The sequence below is a fragment of the Bos indicus x Bos taurus genome, chromosome 7, assembly GCF_003369695.1.
Source record: "Bos indicus x Bos taurus breed Angus x Brahman F1 hybrid chromosome 7, Bos_hybrid_MaternalHap_v2.0, whole genome shotgun sequence".
Classification (NCBI taxonomy): Eukaryota; Metazoa; Chordata; class Mammalia; order Artiodactyla; family Bovidae; genus Bos; species Bos indicus x Bos taurus.
In genome coordinates, this window is record NC_040082.1 from 107,703,680 (window position 1) to 107,725,642 (window position 21,963).

Here is a 21,963-nt window from a genome sequence, read left to right on the forward strand (position 1 = left end):
GAGGGTCTCTAGGAGGTCACTGTGGAAGGTAGAGAGAGAGGGGCGTGGGCCCCGGGGGGTCTCTAGGAGGTCACTGTGGAAGGTAGAGAGAGAGGGGCGTGGGCCCCAGGGGGTCTCTAGAGGAAGCAGCAGAGGCGATCATGCTGACGCCACCTCATGCTCCCGGCAGAACGGAAGGTGACGGTGACGCAGCCGCTGGAGGACGTGGAGGTCGCGGAGGAGGGCCGTGCCTGCTTCTCCTGCGAGCTGTCCCACGAGGACGAAGAAGTGGACTGGTTGCTCAACGGGACACCGGTCTTTAACGACAGCTTCCATGAGATCACCCACGAGGGCCGCCGCCACACACTGGTGCTGAAGCGGGTCCGGCAGGCTGACAGGGGCACCGTGAGCATCTCCTCCCCCAAGGTTGCGGCCTCCGCCCACCTGGCGGTCAGAGGTGAGGTGGCTGTGTGTGGTCCGTGGGGACCCTTGGGACACGCACCCTTTACCCAGGGGGCCAGAGGCGGCAGTTGGTCCCCTGAGTCGCCCACGCTCTTCCTGCAGGGAAGCCGGTGGTGTTCCTGAAGGCGTTGGACGATGTGTCTGCAGAGGAGCGGGGCAGACTGACCTTGCAGTGCGAGGTTTCTGACCACCAAGCCCACGTGGTGTGGCGGAAGGACGGTGTGGAGTTGGGTCCCAGTGACAAGTACGACTTCCTGCACACGGCGGGCACGCGAGGCCTCGTGGTGCACAGCCTGACTCGGGAGGATGCTGGCCTGTACACCTGCCACGTGGGCACTGATGAGACCCGTGCCCGTGTCAGCGTGCATGGTGCGTGCTGCGGCCAGCTGCAGATGTGGGGCCAGGGCACCGGGGTGTGGCTCTGGGCGTGCCTGTGCTCAGGGCACCCACCCACTTCAGAGGCCAGGGTCTGCTCTGCTGAGCCTGGGGAGATCAGGGCAGGCTCCTGAAGGAGTGGCCTCGACAGGGTCTTAGAAGGCCCAGGTGCAGGCAGGTGGGCCAGGGGTAACAGGCAACAGAGCAAAGCCTGGGAGATAGACTGGCCCTGCTTGATCAAGTCCCAGGGGCTAAAGGATTCAGCGGAGGCTGGAAGCTTCCCTGTGCACCTGGGGATGTGTGGGCAGGCACAGGAGCCCCAGAGGGAGGCGTCAGGAGGGTGGTGCATGGGAGAGGCTGTGATGTCAGGCAGAGGATGCCCCCGGAGGACGCCCAGGCCATGGCACCGCCTGGTGAAGGTGGCTGTGGGCAGGTCACCTTTCTCTTCCCAGGCTCCTTCCCGTCTGGGCATGGTTCTGGCGGGTCCCCGAGGTCCCGTGTATGTCTGTCCTGACTCCACTCCCCGAGTCCTTTCTCCTCTCATGTGTTTGGCAGGCGTGTTGCCCAGTGACCCCCTGGCTGGTCCCTGATGGTCTGGCCAGTTTGTGGTGAGACAGGAAGGGGAAGGGTGGTGTGGTGGGTTTGTCTTAGAGCTGGATTCCCCTGCATTTGGGGGAGCTGTTCTTTTTAATGGAGGGTGTAAGCTGGTGGCAACTGGGTGGTGCTTATTCTCGCCACGTTATTCTCTAGCAAATGTGAAGGGAGTCATCCTGGTCGCCACTCACAGCCGTCAGCCATCTGACTTCCAGGGTATGGCCAGCGGGAGGCCGAGAGAACCCTTGCTGAGAGAGGCAGGAGGCCTCCTGGGAGCGGGGCTGGAGAGGGGGGTATGCGGGTCATCCAGGGGCGTGCCCCGTCCTGGGGTCTGCCTGAGGCTGCTGTCGGTTGATGGTGCCTGTCTCGTGGGGCGTGACAGCTGTCTCCCGTGGCCCGCAGAGCTGCACGTGGGCATCACCAAGAGGCTGAAGACAGTGGAGGTGCTGGAGGGCGAGAGCTGCAGCTTCGAGTGCATCCTGTCCCGTGAGGACACTGGCGACGTGGCTGAGTGGACAGTGAGCGGGAAAACAGTGGGCAGCTCTGGCCGCTTCTGTGCCACACGCCAGGGCCGCAAGTACACTCTAGCTATCCGAGATGCCACGCCAAGTGACGCTGGGGAGGTGGTCTTCTCTGTGCGGGGCCTCACCTCCAAGGCCTCGCTCATCGTCAAAGGTGGGTGAGTGGTGGCAACAGGGACTGACTGGCTGGGGCAGGTCAAGGGGGTGTGTCCAGGGGCTGCTTTGGGAGCTCCTGAGCCTGGGCTCTTCCCAGGAAGCCTGGAGCCGGGGTCCTGGGCTTGGAAGCTGCAAGGGTTTGTGTCTAGGCACTGCCTCCCCAGCCCCTGCTGAGCACCTAGAGGCATCTGTTGGAGTACTGGGGGGTTCTGGTCATCCAGAACTGCGTGGACGACCAGGATTACCCTTTAGGATGAGGTTCTGGAGCCTTTGGGCAGGAGCAGGGTTTGTAATCTTCAGTCCGTGGTTCAAATGCTGTGGTAGCTTCCAAGGTGTATGGCTCATGTTGGTAGTGAAATTGCCATTGAAATTTATGAGCTGCTACTTCCAGCATAAATACTTGGTGCCAGTGGGTGAAGCTCAGCTCATGGCCATGCTTTGAGTTACAGAGCTCTGAACAGTGATGATTCTATAGTCTAACAGCTCTTTCTCCCAGGGTCCTCCCCTGGCATTCCAGGACTCTGAGGTCCCTGGGCCTGAGGTTCCAGAGTTGGAAGTTTTAGAGCTGTGGGTTCTGTGGTCTCAACATCCAGAGCTTGATAGCTCTTGAATGCTTGCCTTGTCTTAACCCCAGGCATGGCTAGGGCCATGGTCATGGGTGGAGCTATGGCCAGGCCTTATCAGGCACCGTATCTGTTCTTTTCAGAGAAGTCAGTTGACATTATGAAGCCACTGGAAGACCAGCAGGCCATGCTGGGTGAGGATGTGGTGCTGAGGTGTGAGCTGTCACGGGAGGGGACCCCGGTGCGCTGGTTGAAGGATGGGAAGGCCATCCGCAAGAGTCAGAAGTATGACCTGCTCACTGAAGGCACTCGGGCCTCGCTGGTCATCCATGCAGCCACACTCAAAGACTCGGGCAAATACACATGTGAGACGGAGTCTTCCAAAAGCACAGCCAGTCTCCAAGTGGAAGGTAAACCCCGTGAGAGCCTGGGGCTGCCCCCTGGGAGCCGTTCTGTCCCAGGTAGGAAGGGAGAGGCACCCAGCAGATAAGGGACTCGCCCAGGTCCCTGAGGGTCTGTGGATGGGCCAGGAGAACCACCTGTGATGGGAATGATTTCCCGTCCTGAGGGCCTGCATGGCATCTGCACAGGCCTCACCCTCGCATTCATTCTTGCCCCTCCACCAGAAAAGGCAAACCGGTTCACGGAGCCGTTGGCTGACCTGCACGTGGAGGAGAAGGGCACAGCCACGTTTACCTGCAAGACGGAGCGCCCCGCGGTCTCCGTGGCCTGGCGCAAGGGCCTCACGGAGCTGCAGGCCTCGGGGAAGCACGCGCCCAGCCAGGAGGGCCTGACCTTGCGGCTCACCATCAGCGCCCTGGAGAAGGCAGACAGTGACACCTACACCTGCGACATTGGCCAGGCCCAGTCCCAGGCGCGGCTCCTGGTGAAAGGTTAGGCCTGGGCACTGTGCTGTTGCTCGCATTTGCCCACTGATTTCAAGGCCTGTGGTGTGCCCAGGTGTAAGCTTTGTCTAAAGTAGATTTGTAGGTGGGCAGTCAATGGCACCCCACTCCAGTACTGTTGCCTGGAAAATCCCACGGATGGAGGAGCCTGGTGGGATGCAGTCCATGGGGTCGCTGAGAGTCGGACATGACTGAGCGACTTCACTTTCACTTTTCACTTTCATGCATGGGAGAAGGAAATGGCAACCCACTCCAGTGTTCTTGCCTGGAGAATCCCAGGGACGGGGGAGCCTGGTGGGCTGCCGTCTATGGGGTAGCACAGAGTCGGACACGACTGAAGCACCTTAGCAGCAGCAGCAGCAGAGATCAGAGCTCTGCCTGGCCCTGGACTAACTCAGCCTCGGTTTCCCCTCTCCAGGAGGCTTGCCCTGGGTGGTCTTGTCGCTGGGCCTGGTATCAGTGAGCTGGCAGCCCTCGTCTACGTGTGCATTTGTTTGCCGGGTGAATGTTTCTGGAGCCCTTCCAGCATGTGTTCACACATGGGCTCTGCACGTACTTACACATGAATGTACCTCCTCCACCCCTGTGGAGAGTCACTGGCTCAGGGATGTCTTCAGGTTTGAACAGCAGTTTTCACCGGGCCGGCAGGATGAGGGTTGTCATTCTCCTACTTCACTGATAAGGAAACCAGGGCTTCACTGCGGCTTATTGGCTGCTCCAGGGTTGCAGGGCAAGTAGGTGTCAGGGCCAGGTTGAGCCTAGCCCTGCTGATCCCAGGGCTGGCGTCAGGGTGAAGTCAGCTGTAGGTCCTTCCCGGGATCTGTCCATAGAAAATAACAAAGAAGCCCCATTCTGGAATTTTTTCCTCTTTTTCAGTGAAATACAGTGAATCCACTGAGCTCAGTGAAAACATTTCATTGGTGCAATGGAATCACAGCTGTCTAATCTAAAGGGAATGTTAATGCTTAAAAAGGGCAATTAAAGCAAGTGTCCAGACTTCCTTGGTGGTACAGTGGTTGAGAATCTGCCTTGCAGTGCAGGGAATGTGGGTTCAATCCCTGCTCAGGGAACTAAAATCCCACATGCCTTGGAGCAGCTAAGTCTGCCTGCCACAATTACTGAAGCCCCCATGCTAAGACCTAATGTAGCTAAATAGATGGTAAATAAATAAACATATGCGTTATAAAAGTGGGGCTTCCCTGGTAGCTCAGTCTGTAAAGAATCTGCCTGCAGTACAGGAGACCTGGGTTTGATCCCTGGGTTAGGAAGATCCCCTTGAGAGGGAAATGGCAACCCACTCCAGTATCCTTGCTTGGAAAGTCCCATGGACAGAGAAGCCTGCCTGGCGGGCTGCGGTCCTTGGGGTCGCAAAGAGTAGGGCACGACTGAGCGACTAACACAGTTATACAAGTGAGTGTACCGTAATAGCAACATATAGTCTTTGGACAAATCCAGAACACAGGCTGTGCCAGGCTGATGCTTCCTGCCAAAGCCTCCTCCTTGTGTGTCAGTTCATGAATCACAACTGACACACAAAGATAAGGAGGTCAGTGCCTGTCTCCTTTTGAATAAATCACCCTCCGGATGCGCCATCTCATGTTGCCAAAGTGCTATGCTCAGTAGGCCAGCAAATTTGGAAAACTCAGCAGTGGGCACAAGACTAGAAAAGATCAGTTTTCATTCCAGTCCCAAAGAAGAGCAATGCCAAAGAATGTTCAAACTACTATACAGTTGCCCTCATTTCACACTGGGCTCCCCTGGTGCCTCAATGGTAAAGAATCTGCCTGCAATGCAGGAGACCTGGGTTCGATCCCTGGGTCACAAAGATCCCCTGGAGGAGGGCAAGGCAACCCTCTCTAGTACTCTTGCCTGGAGAATCCCCATAGACAGAGGAGCCTGGCGGGATGCAGTCCATAGAGTCGCACGGAGTAAGACACAACTGAAGCGACTAAACAGCAGAAGCAGTAAGGTTATGCTCAAAGTCCTTCAAGCCAGGCTTCAGCAGTATGTGAACTAAGAACTTTCAGATGTACAATCTGGGTTTAGAAAAGGCACAGGAACCAGAGATCAAATTGCCAACATTTGCTGAATCATAGAGAAAGCAAGAAAATTACAGAAAAACATCTACTTCTGCTTCATTGACTACGCTAAAGCCTTTGATTATGTGGATCACAACAAACTGTGGAAAATTCTTTAAGAGCTGGGAATACCAGACAACCATACCTGTCTCCTGAGAAACCTGTATGCAGGTCAAGAAGCTGCAGTTAAAACGGGACATGGAACAATGAACTGGTTCAAAATTGGGAAAGGAGTGCGTTAGATATTGTCACCCTGCTTATTTAGCTTATATGCAGAGTACATCATGTGCAATTCCAGGCTGGAAGAAGCACAAGCTGGAATCAAGATTGCTGGGAGAAGTATCGATAAGCTCAGATATGCAGATGACACCCCTCTAATGGCAGAAAGGGAAGAGGAACTAAAGAGCCTCTTGATAAGGGTGAAAGAGGAGTTTGAAAAATCTGGCTTAGAACTCAACATTCAAAACTAAGATCATGGCATCAGGTCCCATCACTTCATGGCAAATAATAGAAGGGGGAAAAGTGATCGATTTTCTTTTCTTGGGCTCCAAAACCACTGTGGACAGTGACTTCAGCCATGAGATTAAAAGACGCTTGCTCCTTGGAAGGAAAGCTATGAGAAACCTGTTGCTGCTACTGCTGCTAAGTCGCTTCAGTCGTGTCCAACTCTGTGCGACCCCATAGACGGCAGCCCACCAGGCTCCCGTCCCTGGGATTCTCTAGGCAAGAACACTGGACTGGGTTGCCATTGCCTTCTCCAATGACAAACCTAGACAGCATATTAAAAAGCAGAGACATCACTTTGCTGCCAAAGTCCACACAGTCAGAGCTATGTTTCTCCAGTGGTCATGTACGGATGTGAGAGCCGGACCATTAAGATGGGTGAGCGCTGGAGAATGGTGCTTTTTAATTGTGCTGAAGAAGACTCCTGAGAGTCCCTTGGACAGCAGGAAGATCAAACCAATCCATCCTAAAGGAAATCAACTCTAAATATTCATTGGAAGGACTGATGCTGAAGCCAAAGCCCTAGTATTTGGCCACTTGATGTGAAGAACCGACTCACTGGAAAAGACCCTGATGCTGAGAAAGATTGAAGGCTAAAGAAGGCGGTGGCAGAAGATGAAATGGTTAGATAGCGTCACTGACTCAATGGATGTGAATTTGAGCAAACTCAGGAAGATGGTGGAGGACAGAGGAGCCTGCTGTGCTGCGGTCCACGGGGTCAAAAGAGTCAGACGTGACTTAGGGACTGAACAACAGCAAGAACAGATGTGCCATCTATGGTTTCTGGTATGCAATAGCTTCAAGACACCTGTGAATGCAGAAGGAATCTGGCAGCCAATCAGTACTTAGGACTTCTTAAGCTTTCATTATGCCTAAGACAGCAGCAAAAGAAATTTTTTTTTCTAGAAATTCATGTTGTCAGTCCTCCAAATCATTCAATTTAAATGTTATCGTAGCCGCATGGCTCTTTTTTCCCCCCACACATCTGTTAATACAAAATTGAATGGCATTAAGTGATTTCTGTGGCAGGGACCACGGGTGTAGACGTTACGGAGCACAGCTTGATGGAGGGGCCGTGCTGTGGGTCAGCGTGTGTGCTCTGCAGAAAGCCCCAAGAGGTGGATTGAGGGTTCCCTGCTGGGCCTAAAACAAATGCTTTTGGGCCGTTCAGCTCAGACTGACTTAATGTCTTTTTGTTAGAGTCATTTGCTCGCTCCCTGCTGAGAGCCTACCCCAGATCCGGCCTTGGGGAGCACCCCGTTTCCCTTGGCAGCAGTCCAGGGGTCCCTGACATGCCTGTCTGTGTCTCTGCAGGCCAGAAAGTGCTCATCATAGAGGACTTGGAGGACGCGGAGGTGCAGGAGGGCTCCTCGGCCACCTTCTGCTGCCGTATCTCCCCTGCTGACTACAAGCCTGTCCACTGGTTCTTGGACAAAACGCCCCTGTCTGCCAATGAACTCAATGAGATTGAGGCTCAGCCCGGTGGATACCACGTGCTCACCCTGCGGCAGCTGGCGCTCAAGGACTCGGGCACCGTCCATTTTGAGGCAGGTGACCAGCGAACCTCAGCTGCCTTGCAGGTCACAGGTAGGTTGCAGGGCCAGGCCCAGTGCATGGTGGGGACCAGTCCGTACGGCTGAGCGTGCAACCTCAGGGCAGTGGCTTGGCCATCTCCTGGGTGAGGCCCTGGGGCTCCCAGAGAAGGAAGGCACTGTAGGCTTCCCTTGGGCTGGAGCCTTGGATCCCAGGGCTGAGTGGTGCTGTCTGAAGACATGTTGTTGTCCATGGTATGCAGAGGTGAACCCAAGGTCAGTGTGGGGGCGGGGCCACACAGAGCCCATCCTGTTCTCCCGCAGTCCTGTCTGCAGCCTAGAATGGGGGCGTAGGGGCGGGTGGGCACTGACTAGGAGTGTTGCTGGTGTGTAGCAAGACCTGGGGCTTCTCCTGCAGGAGCCCCCAACAGTCTTACGCATCCCTCTCTCTCTGCAGAGAAGCCAAGTGTTTTCTCCCAGGGGCTCACGGATGCCACAGTCACGGAGGGGGAGGATCTGACCCTGGTCTGTGAGACTTCCGTCTCAGACAGCCCTGTGTGCTGGACCAAGGATGGGAAGCCCCTGCGGCCATCGGCCCGGTGCCGGCTGACCTATGAGGGCCGCCGGGCCCAGCTGGTCATCACTGAGACCACCCTGCAGGACAGCGGGCGCTACAAGTGTGAGGCTGCGGGCGCCTGGAGCAGCTCCATTGTCAGGGTCCACGGTGAGCCCTGGGAGAGGGGCGCTGGGCAGCCTCCAGCCACCCCTGACACGTCTCTCGCCTCGCTCGGGGCACGGGGGACTCCAGGACACGCTCTGTCCTCTTGGTGTGGGTGCGGGGTGTCCTAAGGCTCCTTCCATCCACCTGTATCTTCAGCAGTTCATCCATCTCACTCTGCCCACTGTCTGCCCTGTCTCTGGGTTTCTTCTGCTCCTGAAAGTCTCTCTCACCCTCTCTTGGTCTTCTGACCAGCAGTCTTTTTTTCTCTTTTTTTTAACTTCATTGCTGACTCTCTTGTGTGCTTACACTGCCGTGTCTGCCTTCTCTTGACTTGGCTCATCTCCATCTCAGTTGGCTTGGCCTGGCTACCAAATATCACAGACTGGGTGGCTTAAAAGACAGACATTTGTTGTCTCCTAGGTTTGGAGACCAGAAGTCTGAGATCAAGGTGTTGCAGGCCTGGTTTCCCTCGAGGCCTTTCTGCTTGGCGTATCGATGGCCATCTTTTCCCTGTGTCTTCACCTGGTCATCCCTCTATGTGTGTCTCTGTGCTAATTTCCATTGCTTGTAAGGACACCGATAATATGGGAGTAAGACCCATTCTACTGACCTCATTTAACTCAATCATCTCTTTCAAGACCCCTATCTCCAAATATGGCTCCATTCTTTGGTCCTGAGGGTTAGGGCGCCAACAGGTGAATTCGGGGCATTAAATGTACCCCATAACGCCCCACCCTTCTCTGCTCCATGCTGTTCGGCTCACCCTCCTGGACAGGTAGCATTCTCGGGGCCCCAGCCCCAGCCCCCAGTGCAGACAGCGAGGTGGGCCTGCCTGCCTCTGCCGGTTGCTGCCCTCCACCATCCTCAGCCGTGCGGGCTGTGCTGACGGAGCTCATGCCCGTCCGCAGCTCGGCCAGTGCAATTCCGAGAGGGCCTGAAGGACGTGGAGGTGCTGGAGGGGGGCGCTGCCACGCTGCGCTGCGTGCTGTCGTCTGTGGTCAGGCCTGTGGAGTGGCGGCGTGGGGATGAGCTCCTGCAGCCTGGAGGCAAGTACAGCTTGCGGCAGGACGGGACCGTGCTGGAGCTGGTGGTCCGAGACCTGCGGCCTCAGGACAGCGGGCAGTACTTCTGCAGTTTCGGGGACCAGAGGACGTCGGCCAGGCTCACCGTCAAGGGTAAGCATCTCAGCCACCCTGCCCACGTGATACTCCGCAGTCCCACACCACCCCTTTCATCCTTCGGGGGAGGATGAAGGTGATGTGTCCATTGGACCTTGTTGCAGCTCTGCCTGCTGAGTTCATAGGAAGACTGAGAAGCAAGGAGGTCACGGAAGGGACCACAGCCACATTCCGCTGTGAGCTCAGCAAGGAAGCCCCCGTAGAGTGGAAGAAGGGGCCCGAAACCCTCAGAGCCGGGGACAGAGTGAGCCTGAGGCAGGACGGGGCCGTGTGTGAGCTGGAGATCCGTGAGCTGACCGCCGAGGATGCTGGAGAATATTCATGTGTGTGTGGGCAGGAGAAAACCTCAGCCATGCTCACCGTCAGGGGTAAAGACCGCATGTGGCCAGGCGGAGCTGGGTTTGGTGTCGTCACTGACTTCGTGTCGTCTCCCTGCAGTCATCCCACCTTCCCTCCTCGTCTCAGCGTCACCCTCTTCCCATAACTCCCCAGAACTCCTTCCTCCTCCCTGGGCTGTTGTATGGACCACAAGAAACCAGCCTCTGAGCTGCTTCCCACCTCTCGGGTCACTGCAGGTTCTGTCCTGTGTCCTGTGGGAGCTTATGCCTTTTTCTCTGTCTTGTCACATCCTGCCTTCAGAGTTCTCCCAAGACTCTGATATTCGTGTCTCTCTGTCCTCAGCTTTGCCTGCTGAGTTCACAAGAAGACTGAGAAGCAAGGAGGCCACAGAAGGGACCACAGTCACGCTGCACTGTGAGCTGAGCAAGGCGGCCCCCGTGGAGTGGAGGAAGGGGCCCGAGACCCTCAGAGCCGGGGACAGAGTGAGCCTGAGGCAGGAGGGAGCCGTGTGTGAGCTGGAGATCCGTGACCTGACCGCCGAGGATGCTGGGGAGTACTTGTGTGTGTGCGGGCAGGAGAGAACCTCGGCCACACTCACCATCAGGGGTAAGGACCATGTGTGGCCAAGCAGAGCTGAGTTTTGGTGTCCAGTTATTAACTTCATGACATCTCCCTGCATTCATCCCACCTTCCCTCCTCATCTCAGCCTTACCCTCTTCCCATAACTTCGTGGATTTCCTTCCTCCTTTCTGGGCTGTTGTGTGAACCACGAGAAACACGCCTCTGAGCTGCTTCCCACCCCTCGTGTCACTGCCGGTTCTGTCCTGTGTCCCGTTGGCGTCTGCATCTTCCAGTCCATCCTGTCACGTCCTGTCCCCCAGTGACCTCGGGAGGATTGAATGTCCTCCAACCTTCTAACCTCTCCTGCCCTGCCACCAGATGCGCAGACGTGAGGCCTTAGGAGTCTGTGGAAGGGGTCCCAGGCATGCTGAACGGACTGGGCTGAGGGGCCACAGTCCAGTGTGTGAGCCTGGGGCACCAGCCTGTGACCTGTGTCCAGTTGGGTGTTGCGTCTTTTCTGTGATGTCCAGGACCTATCTAACCTGTGGGTTCAGAGAGCATTATAGTGTTTGTGTCTTTCTATTTCCAGCCCTGCCTGCCAAGTTCACAAAGGGTCTGAAGAAGGAAGAGGCCGTGGAAGGGGCCACAGCCATACTGCGCTGTGAGCTGAGCAAGGCAGCCCCCGTGGAGTGGAGGAAGGGGCCCGAGACCCTCAGAGCCGGGGCCAGAGTGAGCCTGAGGCAGGAGGGAGCCGTGTGTGAGCTGGAGATCCGTGAGCTGACCGTGGAGGATGCTGGAGAATATTCATGTGTGTGCAGGCAGGAGAAGACCTCAGCCACACTCGCCGTCAGGGGTAAAGACTGCGTGTGACCACATGGACTGGCATTTGGCGGCTGCCCTTCATCTCTCTGGTCTCAGTTCCCTTTCCTACGTTGCTGACTCACTATCCTGCTCCTTTTCTTTCCATGATTATTCCGTTCTCCCTGTCATGTCCCGTGTCTGTTCCGTGGCACATGTACCGCTGGACCTTTTAAGGTCACAGTCGCAGTGTGTGCTGGCACCCCAGCAGGTGGGCCAGGTCCAGTTGGGTTTTATGTCTTCTGTGCACTGTTCACATCCTGTTGCTTCTGTGTGTTCAGAAAGTGTGATAGTGTTTGTGTCTTTCTGACCATCTCCAGCCCTGCCTGCCAGCTTCACAAAAGGTCTGAAGAAGGAAGAGGCCACAGAAGGGGCCACAGCCATACTGCGCTGTGAGCTGAGCAAGGCGGCCCCCGTGGAGTGGAGGAAGGGGCCCGAGACCCTCAGAGCCGGGGACAGAGTGAGCCTGAGGCAGGAGGGAGCCGTGTGTGAGCTGGAGATCCGTGACCTGACCGTGGAGGATGCTGGGGAGTACTCGTGCATGTGTGGGCAGGAGAAGACCTCAGCCACGCTCGCCGTCAGGGGTAAAGACCGCGTGTGGCCTGTGGAGCAGCGGCTTCGTGTCTGCGGGCTTTAGCGTGTCCTCCAGCTCTGCCCTGTCTGTCTGCAGTCCTTCATGTCTCTGCACATCTCCCGCATTCTTGCGGCAGGAGTCTCCACAGTCTCCCTCCCTTCTCTGAGGCCCACCTCAGATAATGAGCAGAGGTTGAGGTCCTCACTCTCCTCAGGGGCTCGTGTCTGAGAAAGAGGAGGCGGGCAGCCACATAGGGAGAGAACAGAATTATAGTCCCCTCTCGAGGGAGCGTGACAGGAGAGAAGCTGGGAAGTAGATGAGAGCATGGCCCTTGAGGGTGAGATGTTGAAGGGGTGGTAAGAGGGTAGTCTGTGAGCGAGCATGATGGGAGGGCCTCGGGGCTTCCGTCCAGCGTCTGGTTGTTATGGGAAGTGAGCTCGGGGTGTGGGGGAGGTGGAGACGTGCTGGAGGTGATGTGGAGGTGATGTGGAGGTGACACCTCAGTGTGGAGGTGCGGCGGCGTTTGAAGCAAAAGTGAAGTGAGAGTGAGAGTTGGCTGCTGTGGAGGGTGAGGTGGAGGTAAGCCAGGAGGTGAGGTCTGGGTGGAGAGTGGAGTGCAGGAGAACTAGGTGTGGACAGTGCTTGACCACGGCGGGGAGAGGAAGGAGGGATGGGAAGCTACACTGGGGAGCAGAGCCAGGTCCAGGAGGGCAGCTGGGCACCCATGCTGCACTGGGGTCAGTGTCTGGCATCTGTGGTGGGTGAGCTGACTGTAGACAGCGGCCACAGGAAGGGTTCTGTCAAGGTGTGACGTGACCTCCCAGAGCTCTGCAGGTGCTCAGAGGCCTCACATCCTGGGCCCTGTTGGGCTGTACTCATGAGACAAGGTGGGACAGTAAAGAAGAGGATCCAGAGGCTGGCAGGGCCGTTGTGAACACACATGCTCAGATCTCTGGGGAGAGGTCAGGCCACGATGCCATCTTCATGGATGAACTTCGTGAGTGAAGCATAGCATCTCTAGCACAGAGACGCTGGTACCCACGCTGTTCAGACTCACCAGGAGACCACAAGGGGTGTGGGCTCGGAGGCTGTCACACAGTCAGGAGCAGCTTCCACTGCAGGGAGGAAGCACCGCCAAGGGCCGAGGACCAGAGAGCCCAATGGCGCTCGTGGTAAAGAATCTGCCTGCCAGTGCTGGAGACATGAGACTCAGATTTGATCCCACCCACTCCAGTATTCTTCCCTTGGAAATGCCACGGACAAGGAGCCCAGCGGGCCATAGTCCATGGGGTCGCAAACAGTCGAACACGACTGAAGCGACTGAGCATGCCTGCAGAGCACTCAAGCTGACCAGCTACAAGCAGTCCAAGAGAGCGGCTTCTCAGAACGTGCAGATCCCAGGGACACCTACTCCAGGGCGACAGGGCAGAGGTGGGGTGGCTTGTGCTCCCCTTCTGGCCGTGGTGCTCCAGGCCCTGTCAGCCCCGGGCTCTGGCCCCAGCAGCAGTAGGAGCTGACAAGGCGGGTATCCTGGGGTAGACACGTGGGATAGTTTAGATAGCTCTCTTTGTGTCTCCGTTCCCAGCTATACCCCTCAAGATCATAAAGTCACTAAAGAATGAAGCCTGGAGGGGACCATGGCCATGGTGTGGTGTAAGCTGGGCCATGGAAGATGCTGGAGGACATCCGTTCCAATTTATCATCACTTTCTGCGGGCACTGTGGCCATTTCCACGTTCTGTCCATGGCGTGAGGTCCTCCCTGAGGACTCTTGTTTCCTTGCTGGTTTGTCTGTGCTCTGCACACACTGCCCCTCCCCAAGCACTGCTATCTGCCCATGTGTCTACGGGTCAGGGCTTTTATTCCTCATTTGCTCCAACATGTGACTGTTGCATTGTCAAGTGTCCACATTCTGATCCCTCTACATTTTCCAGAGAGTCTGATGTTTCCCTTGTCACTCTGACCCTGCCCAGCCCTGCCCGCCAAGTTCGCAAAGGGCCTGAGGAAGGAGGAGGCCACAGAAGGGACCACGGTCACGCTGCGCTGTGAGCTGAGCAAGGCAGCCGCCGTGGAGTGGAGGAAGGGGCCCGAGACCCTCAGAGCCGGGGACAGAGTGAGCCTGAAGCAGGAAGGAGCCGTGTGTGAGCTGGAGATCCGTGAGCTGACCATGGAGGATGCTGGGGAGTACTCCTGCGTGTGTGGGCAGGAGAGGACCTCAGCCACGCTCACCGTCAGGGGTAAAGACCGTGAGAGGCCCCAGGGACCTGTGGCTTCGTGTTTGCGTGTGGTCTCTGTGTCACTGGCTCCACTGTAGGATTCTGTGCCTTTTTGAATCTTTGCACCTGGGTCCCTGCAGATGTCTGTTGGCTCCGGGTTCCTCGTTCAGTAGATGTCAGTGTCCAGCGCTGTGTCTGCTGTTCCCTCCGGGACATTTGCCTCCATCACCATCTGTGCATCTCTTTACTTGTTCGTGCTGTGGTCTTTTGCAGTTTGTGGGGTTTTGTGTCCTGGAGAGAGTTACCCTGAGAGTCTGATGTTCTCAGGGACTTTGTAGCCCTCCTCAGCCCTGCCTGCCAAGCTCACAAAGGGTCTGAACCATGCAGAGCCCACGGAAGGGAGCACGGCCATACTGTGCTGTGAGCTGAGCAAGATGGTCCACGAGGACTGGAGGATTGGACCGAAGCCCTTGAGATGGAAATAAGACTGCCTGGGGCAGGACGGGGCAGCGTGTGAGCTGGAGATCATGGCTCGGCTATAATGGTTGCAGGGGAGTGTGTGTGGGCAGGAGAGGTCTTTGGCCAGGCTCATTGTCAGGAGTGAGGACTGCATGTGACCACATGGACTGGCGTTTGGTGGCTGCCCATCTGAGGCTCCAGCACTTTGGCCACCTGATGCAAAGAGCGGACTCGTTGGAAAAGACCCTGATGCGGGAAATATGAAAGGCAGGAGGAGAGAGGGATGACAGAGGATGAGATGGTTGGATGGCCTCACACACTCAATGGACATGAATTTGAGAAAACTCCAGGAGATGGGGAAGGACAGGGAAGCCTGGCGTGCTGCAGTCCACGCGAGTGCAAAGAGTTGGACACAATTTAATCACTGAACAACAACATAAGCATCTCTCTGCTCTCAGTTCCCGTTTCTACCTTGCTGACTCACTAGTCTGCTCCTTATCTTTCCATGATTATTCCGTTCTCCCTGTCATGTCCCGTGTCTGTTCCGTGTCTGTTCCGTGGCACATGTACAGCTGGACCTTTTAAAGCGATAGTCACAGTGTGTGCTGGCACCCCAGCAGGTGGGCCAGGTCCAGTTGGGTTTTGTGTCTCTGTGTACTCTCTGTATCCTGTTGCTTCTGTGAGTTCAGGACGCGTGATATGCTTGTGTCTTTCTGACCACCTCCAGCCCTGCCTGCCAAGTTCACGAAGGGTCTAAAGAAGGAAGAGGCTGTGGAAGGGGCCACAGCCAAGCTGCGCTGTGAGCTGAGCAAGGCGGCCCCCGTGGAGTGGAAGAAGGGGCCCGAGACCCTCAGAGCCGGGGCCAGAGTGAGCCTGAGGCAGGACGGGGCCGTGTGTGAGCTGGAGATCCGTGACCTGACCGTGGAGGATGCTGGGGAGTACTGCTGCGTGTGCGGGCAGGAGAGGACCTCAGCCACGCTCACCGTCAGGGGTAAAGACCGTGAGAGGCCCCAGGGACCTGTGGCTTCGTGTTTGCGTGTGGTCTCTGTATCACTGGCTCCACTGTAGGATTCTGTGCCTTTTTGAATCTTTGCACCTGGGTCCCTGCAGATGTCTGTTGGCTCCGGGTTCCTCGTTCAGTAGATGTCAGTGTCCAGCGCTGTGTCTGCTGTTCCCTCCGGGACATTTGCCTCCCTCACCATCTGTGCATCTCTTTACTTGTTTGTGCTGTGGTCTTTTGCAGTTTGTGGGGTTTTGTGTCCTGGAGCGAGTTACCCTGAGAGTCTGATGTTCTCAGGGACTTCATAGCCCTCCTCAGCCCTGCCTGCCAAGCCTACAAAGGGTCTGAACCATGCAGAGGCCACAGAAGGGAGCATGGCCATACTGTGCTGTGAGCTGAGCAAGATGGTCCATGAGGACTGGAGGATTGGACCGAAGCCCTTGAGATGGAAATAAGACTGTGCCTGGGTCAGGACGGGGCAGCGTGTGAGCTAGAGATTATGGCTCGCCTATAATGGTTGCAGGGGAGAGTGTGGGGGCAGGAGAGGTCTTTGGCCAGGCTCGTTGTCAGGAGTGAGGACTGCATGTGACCACATGGACTGGCGTTTGGTGGCTGCCCATCTGAGGCTCCAGCACTTTGGCCACCTGATGCAAAGAGCGGACTCGTTGGAAAAGACCCTGATGCGGGAAATATGAAAGGCAGGAGGAGAGAGGGATGACAGAGGATGAGATGGTTGGATGGCCTCACCCACTCAATGGACATGAATTTGAGAAAACTCCAGGAGATGGGGAAGGACAGGCCTGCCTGGCATGCTGCAGTCCACGCGAGTGCAAAGAGTTGGACACAATTTAATCACTGAAGAATAACGTAATCATCTCTCTGCTCTCAGTTCCCATTTCTACCTTGATGACTCACTAGTCTGCTCCTTATCTTTCCACTATTATTCCGTTCTCCCTGTCATGTCCCCTGTCTGTCCCGTGTCTGTTCCGTGGCACATGTACAGCTGGACCTTTTAAAGCGATAGTCACAGTGTGTGCTGGCACCCCAGCAGGTGGGTCAGGTCCAGTTGGGTTTTGTGTCTCTGTGTACTCTCTGTATCCTGTTGCTTCTGTGAGTTCAGGACGCGTGATATGCTTGTGTCTTTCTGACCACCTCCAGCCCTGCCTGCCAAGTTCACAAAATGTCTGAAGAAGGAAGAGGCTGTGGAAGGGGCCACAGCCAAGCTGCGCTGTGAGCTGAGCAAGGCGGCCCCTGTGGAGTGGAGGAAGGGGCCCGAGACCCTCAGAGCTGGGGCCAGAGTGCGCCTGAGGCAGGAGGGAGCCGTGTGTGAGCTGGAGATCCATGGGCTGACCGTGGAGGATGCTGGGGAGTACTCCTGCGTGTGCGGGCAGGAGAAGACCTCAGCCACACTCGCCGTCAGGGGTAAAGACCACGTGTGACCACATGGACTGGCATTTGGCGTCTGCCCTTTGTCTCTGCTCTCAGTTCCCTTTCCTACCTTGCTGACTCACTAGTCTGCTCCTTTTCCTCCCATAATTGTTCTGTTCTCCCATGCCCTGTGTCTGTTCCGTGGCACATGTACAGCTGGACCTTTTAAAGTCACAGTCGCTGTGTGTGCTGGCACCCCAGCAGGTGGGCCAGGTCCAGTTGGGTTTTATGTCTTCTGTGTACTGTTCACATCCTGTTGAATGTGTGTGTTCAGAAAGTGTGATAGTGTTTGTGTCTTTCTGACCACCTCCAGCCCTGCCTGCTAAGTTCATCAAGGGTCTAAAGAAGGAAGAGGCCGTGGAAGGGGCCACAGCCAAGCTGCTCTGTGAGCTGAGCAAGGCAGCCGCCGTGGAGTGGAAGAAGGGGCCCGAGACCCTCAGAGCCGGGGCCAGAGTGAGCCTGAGGCAGGAGGGAGTTGTGTGTGAGCTGGAGATCCGTGAGCTGACCGTGGAGGATGCTGGGGAGTATTCCTGCGTGTGTGGGCAGGAGAAGACCTCAGCCACGCTCGCCATCAGGGGTAAAGACCACGTGTGGCTAAGCAGAGCTGGGTTTGGTGTCCAGTTACTGACTCAGGCATCTTGCACTCACCCCACCTTCCCTCCTCGTCTCAGCATCACCGTTTCCCCACGTGCAGTGCTGTGCTGGGCTTAGTCACTTCAGTTGTGTCTCTTTAGTGATCCTTGGTGATCCTTTAGTGATCCTATGGACCTTAGCCCAGCAGGCTCCTCTGTCCATGTGATCCTCAAGGCAAGAATACTGGAGTGGGTTGCCATGCCCTCCTCCAGGGAATCTTCCCGACCCAGGGATCAAACCTGTGTCTCCTGTGTCTCCTGCATGGCAGGCTTATTTTTTACCATTGAGCCACCGGGGAAGCCCCCTTCTTCCCATAACTCCGTGGATTTCCTTCCTCCTTCCTGGGCTATTGTGTGAATCACAAGGAACCAACCTCTGAGCTGCTTCCCACCCCTCGTGTCACTGCCGGTTCCGTCCTGTGTCCCGTTGGCATCTGCGTCTTCCAGTCCATCCTGTCACGTCCTGTCCCCCAGTGACCTCTGGAGGATCGGATGTCCTCCAACCTTCTAACCTCTCCTGCCCTGCCACCAGATTCGCAGACGTGAGGCCTGAGGAGTCTGTGGAAGGGGTCCCAGGCACACTGAACGGACTGGGCTGAGGGGCCGCAGTCCAGTGTGTGAGCCTGGGGCACCAGCCTGTGACCTGTGTCCAGTTGGGTGTTGTGTCTTCTCTGTGATGTCCAGGACCTATCTAACCTGTGGGTTCAGAGAGCATTATAGTGTTTGTGTGTTTCTGACCACCTCCAGCCCTGCCTGCCAAGTTCACAAAAGGTCTGAAGAAGGAAGAAGCCGTGGAAGGGGCCACAGCCAAGCTGCGCTGTGAGCTGAGCAAGGCGGCCCCCGTGGAGTGGAGGAAGGGGCCTGAGACCCTCAGAGCCGGGGCCAGAGTGAGCCTGAGGCAGGAGGGAGCCGTGTGTGAGCTGGAGATCCGTGGCCTGACCGTGGAGGATGCTGGGGAGTACTTGTGCATGTGTGGGCATGAGAAGACCTCAGCCACGCTGGCCATCAGGGGTAAAGACCACGTGTGATCATGTGGACTGGCATTTGGTGGCTACCCTTCGTCTCTCTGCTCTCAGTTCCCTTTCCTACCTCGCTAATGCACTATCCTGCTCCTTTTCCTCCCATAATTGTTCTGTTCTCCCTGTCATGTCCCGTGTCTGTTCCGTGGCACATGTACCGCTGGACCTTTTAAAGTCACAGTCGCTGTGTGTGCTGGCACCCCAGCGGGTGGGCCAAGTCCAGTTGGGTTTTGTCTTCTGTGCACTGTTCACATCTGTTGACTCTGTGTTCAGAAAGTGTGACAGTGTTTGTGTCTTTCTGACCATCTCCAGCCCTGCCTGCCAAGTTCACAAAAGGTTTGAAGAAGGAAGAGGCCACGGAAGGGGCCACAGCCAAGCTGCGCTGTGAGCTGAGCAAGGCGGCCCCCGTGGAGTGGAAGAAGGGGCCCGAGACCCTCAGAGCCGGGGATAGAGTGAGCCTGAGGCAGGACGGGGCCGTGTGTGAGCTGGAGATCCGTGACCTGACCGTGGAGGATGCTGGGGAGTACTTGTGCATGTGTGGGCAGGAGAAGACCTCAGCCACGCTGGCCGTCAGGGGTAAAGACCGCATGTGGCCACGCAGAGCTGTGTTTGGTGTCTGGGTACTGACTCACGGCGTCCTTCGTACTCCCTCTGTGTTCCCTCCCTGTCTCAACACCGCCTGTTTCCAGAAGACTGTGGAACCTCTTTGGCCTTCCTGTGCTGATGTGTGAACCACAGGAAACCAGCAGTTAATCCACTTCCCCCCATTTGTGTCAGCACTGACGCTGTTCTCTCGTCCTGTTGGCTTCCATGTCTTTTGCTCCATCTTGTCACTTCCTTCCCAGCAGTTCTCCAGAGAATCTCATGGTGTCCATGTCACTGATGCTCCCAGCCCTGCCTGTCAGTTGGATGCCAAGGCAGGGGCCTGGGAAGTCCACTGAAGGGCTGCGCTGGGGGCAGCCCCAGGCACGGTGTGTCCTCGGCCCAGCCTGTGTGCGGCCTGTGTCCTCTTGGGTGTTGTGTTCCCGCTGCTCTCTTCACCTCGTGTCTTCTCTGTGTGTTCACCCCGTGTGATGGCCTGTCTATCTTTGTGACCAGTCCTGCCCACCAGTTTCACAAAACACCTGAGGAACAAAAAAGCCACAGAAGGGGCCACAGCCACCCTGCATTGTGAGCTGAGCAAGGCAGCCCCTGTGGAGTGGAGGAAAGGGCCTGAGCTCCTCAAATACACAGACATAGTGAGCCCGGGGCAGAACGGGGCCGTGTGTGAGCTGGAGATCCGTGACCTGGGGGGCGTGGACTCTGTGGTGTGTGTGTGGGCAGGAGGGCACCTCGGCCACACTGATGTCCAGGGTGAAGACTGCACGTGGCCACGTTCGTGACTCCTCTCTGCCATGTGTGATGTGCTCTCCCCGTGTTACTGCTGTCTCAGAGTTAGAACCCACTTCACAGAGACACTGGCCAACTGTGTCTAGGCCTTGTGGGTACAGACCCCAGGGGTGCCCAGTGCAAGGACACCCTCAGGGAGGCACCGGCAAACAGGCAGTATGGTTTAGAGCGCTGCCCTCAGCCACGGCTGAGGCTGAGGGTGTGTGTGGGCTCTGGAGCCCAGGTGTGCAGCGGGGCCGTTCATGCGGGTGACAGAGCTGCCCCGAGGACTGAGGCGCAGTGTTTGGGAGTGCAGCGAGCAGGTGGCGGCCAGCCCAAGCCCTCCGGTGCTGCGCTAATCAGACAGCATTTGACTCACCTTGGAGCCTTTGTGAAGCCTCTAAAGAGCTCTGTCTCAGAAAACCTGGGCTGCGTAACGAATGCCGCATACGGGTGACTCACAACACACATTCGTTGTTTCGTAGTCGTGGAGGCTGGAAGTCCAAGATCCAGGTGTCTGCGGGAGACCTCCCCCTTTGGCTTGTAGATAGCCACGCTCGCTCTTTGTCTGCACCTGGTCACCCTTCTGCGTGTGCTGTATTCTGATCTTCTCTTCTTATAACAATACTTATAAGTCAAATTGAATTAGTCACTCTCCTGGTAACTCCATTCTACCCTAATTACCTCTACAAAAACCTTACTTCCAAATAAATTCACATTCTTAGTTCCTGAGACTAAGACTTCAGTATATAAATTTGAGGGGAGACATGATTCAGTCCATAAAGATTTGGACCATAAAGAAAGCTGAGCACCGGAGAATTAATGCTTTTGAACTGTAGTTTTGGAGGAGATTCTTGAGAGCCCCTTGAACTGCAAGGAGATTAAACCAGTCAATCCTAAAGGAAATCACTCCTGAATGTCCATTGGAAGGACTGATGCTGAAGCTGAAGTTCCAATACTTTGGCCACCTGATGCGAAGAGCTGACTCATTGGAAAAGACCCTGATGCTGGGAGAGTTTGAGGGCAGGAGGAGAAGGGGGCGACAGAGGATGAGATGGTTGGATGGCATCACTGACTTGATGAACACGAGTTTGAGCAAGCTCTGAGAGTTGGTGATGGACAGGGAAGACTGCTATAGTTCATGGAGTCGCAAAGAGTTGGGCATGACTGAGCGACTGAAAAGCAAAATGATTCAGTCCATAATACTCGGTTTCTTGCTCTAAAATTGCATGTTCTGACGTGCAGAGTACATTTACCCCAAACCCCAAAATTTTAGCCTATTTTAGGGTCAGGCTAAATCCAAAGTCTAATCTAAATCTCATCTAAATCAAGTGTGTGTGAGATTGGAGGTATGATTCATCCTGAGGCAGAATTCCTCTGCAGTTGTAAACTTGAAACATCAGACAAGTTGTGTGCTTCCAAAATACTTCAGTGAAACAGGCATGGGGTAGATGTCCCCATTGCAAAAGAAAGAAGTAGGAAAGAAGAAAGAGGCCCCTGGTTCCACAGAGATCTGGCACCTACTAGAGACAAATTCTGGGAGATTTTCAAGATTGGAGAATGATCCTCTGGCTCAAAGCCCTGTCTTCTGGGCCCTGCACAGAGGTGGCCCCCTGGGACCATGGATGCTGTGGCAGCCTTGCTGACTTCTGATTGCCTTTGGGGTTATTCCCAACTGTGAAGGATAGTACATGTCCCAGCTGCATAGCTATATTGGCCCACCCGGTAGACATCCCATCTTCCATCCTGTCCCTTCTGAGTCTGATTGTCACGGCTGGCATTGTTTCTGCTGATACAAAGTTCTCAGAAGCCTTGTTGGTCTCCTTTATAATTCACAGCAGTCCAAGATTTCAGACAAGAGAGTCTTGCACACAGCCTCCTGAGTGATTCCATTTCTGTTCCTGGCTTTTCTAAGATGGCCGATTGGATCGGAGACACACTT

The 21,963-nt window shown here is 55.9% G+C and overlaps 1 protein-coding gene across 50 annotated transcripts in view; it reads left to right on the top strand.

The window, feature by feature from the left end:
- OBSCN (obscurin, cytoskeletal calmodulin and titin-interacting RhoGEF) overlaps positions 1-21,963 on the top strand; it is a 229,285-nt gene that overhangs the window by 136,542 nt on the left and 70,780 nt on the right. For 31 of the 50 annotated variants that reach the window (XM_027548670.1, XM_027548671.1, XM_027548672.1 and 28 more), the window contains 18 exons: positions 170-436; positions 544-810; positions 1,813-2,085; positions 2,794-3,060; positions 3,277-3,543; positions 7,452-7,724; positions 8,127-8,393; positions 9,299-9,565; positions 9,673-9,936; positions 10,250-10,513; positions 11,058-11,321; positions 11,647-11,910; positions 13,873-14,136; positions 15,302-15,565; positions 16,733-16,996; positions 17,316-17,579; positions 18,382-18,645; positions 18,966-19,229. In XM_027548670.1, the coding sequence (XP_027404471.1) occupies positions 170-436; positions 544-810; positions 1,813-2,085; positions 2,794-3,060; positions 3,277-3,543; positions 7,452-7,724; positions 8,127-8,393; positions 9,299-9,565; positions 9,673-9,936; positions 10,250-10,513; positions 11,058-11,321; positions 11,647-11,910; positions 13,873-14,136; positions 15,302-15,565; positions 16,733-16,996; positions 17,316-17,579; positions 18,382-18,645; positions 18,966-19,229 (4,788 nt within the window). The remainder of the gene's footprint in view (positions 1-169; positions 437-543; positions 811-1,812; positions 2,086-2,793; positions 3,061-3,276; positions 3,544-7,451; positions 7,725-8,126; positions 8,394-9,298; positions 9,566-9,672; positions 9,937-10,249; positions 10,514-11,057; positions 11,322-11,646; positions 11,911-13,872; positions 14,137-15,301; positions 15,566-16,732; positions 16,997-17,315; positions 17,580-18,381; positions 18,646-18,965; positions 19,230-21,963) is intronic. The other 19 variants (XM_027548714.1, XM_027548680.1, XM_027548678.1 and 16 more) reach the window with 19 other exon arrangements.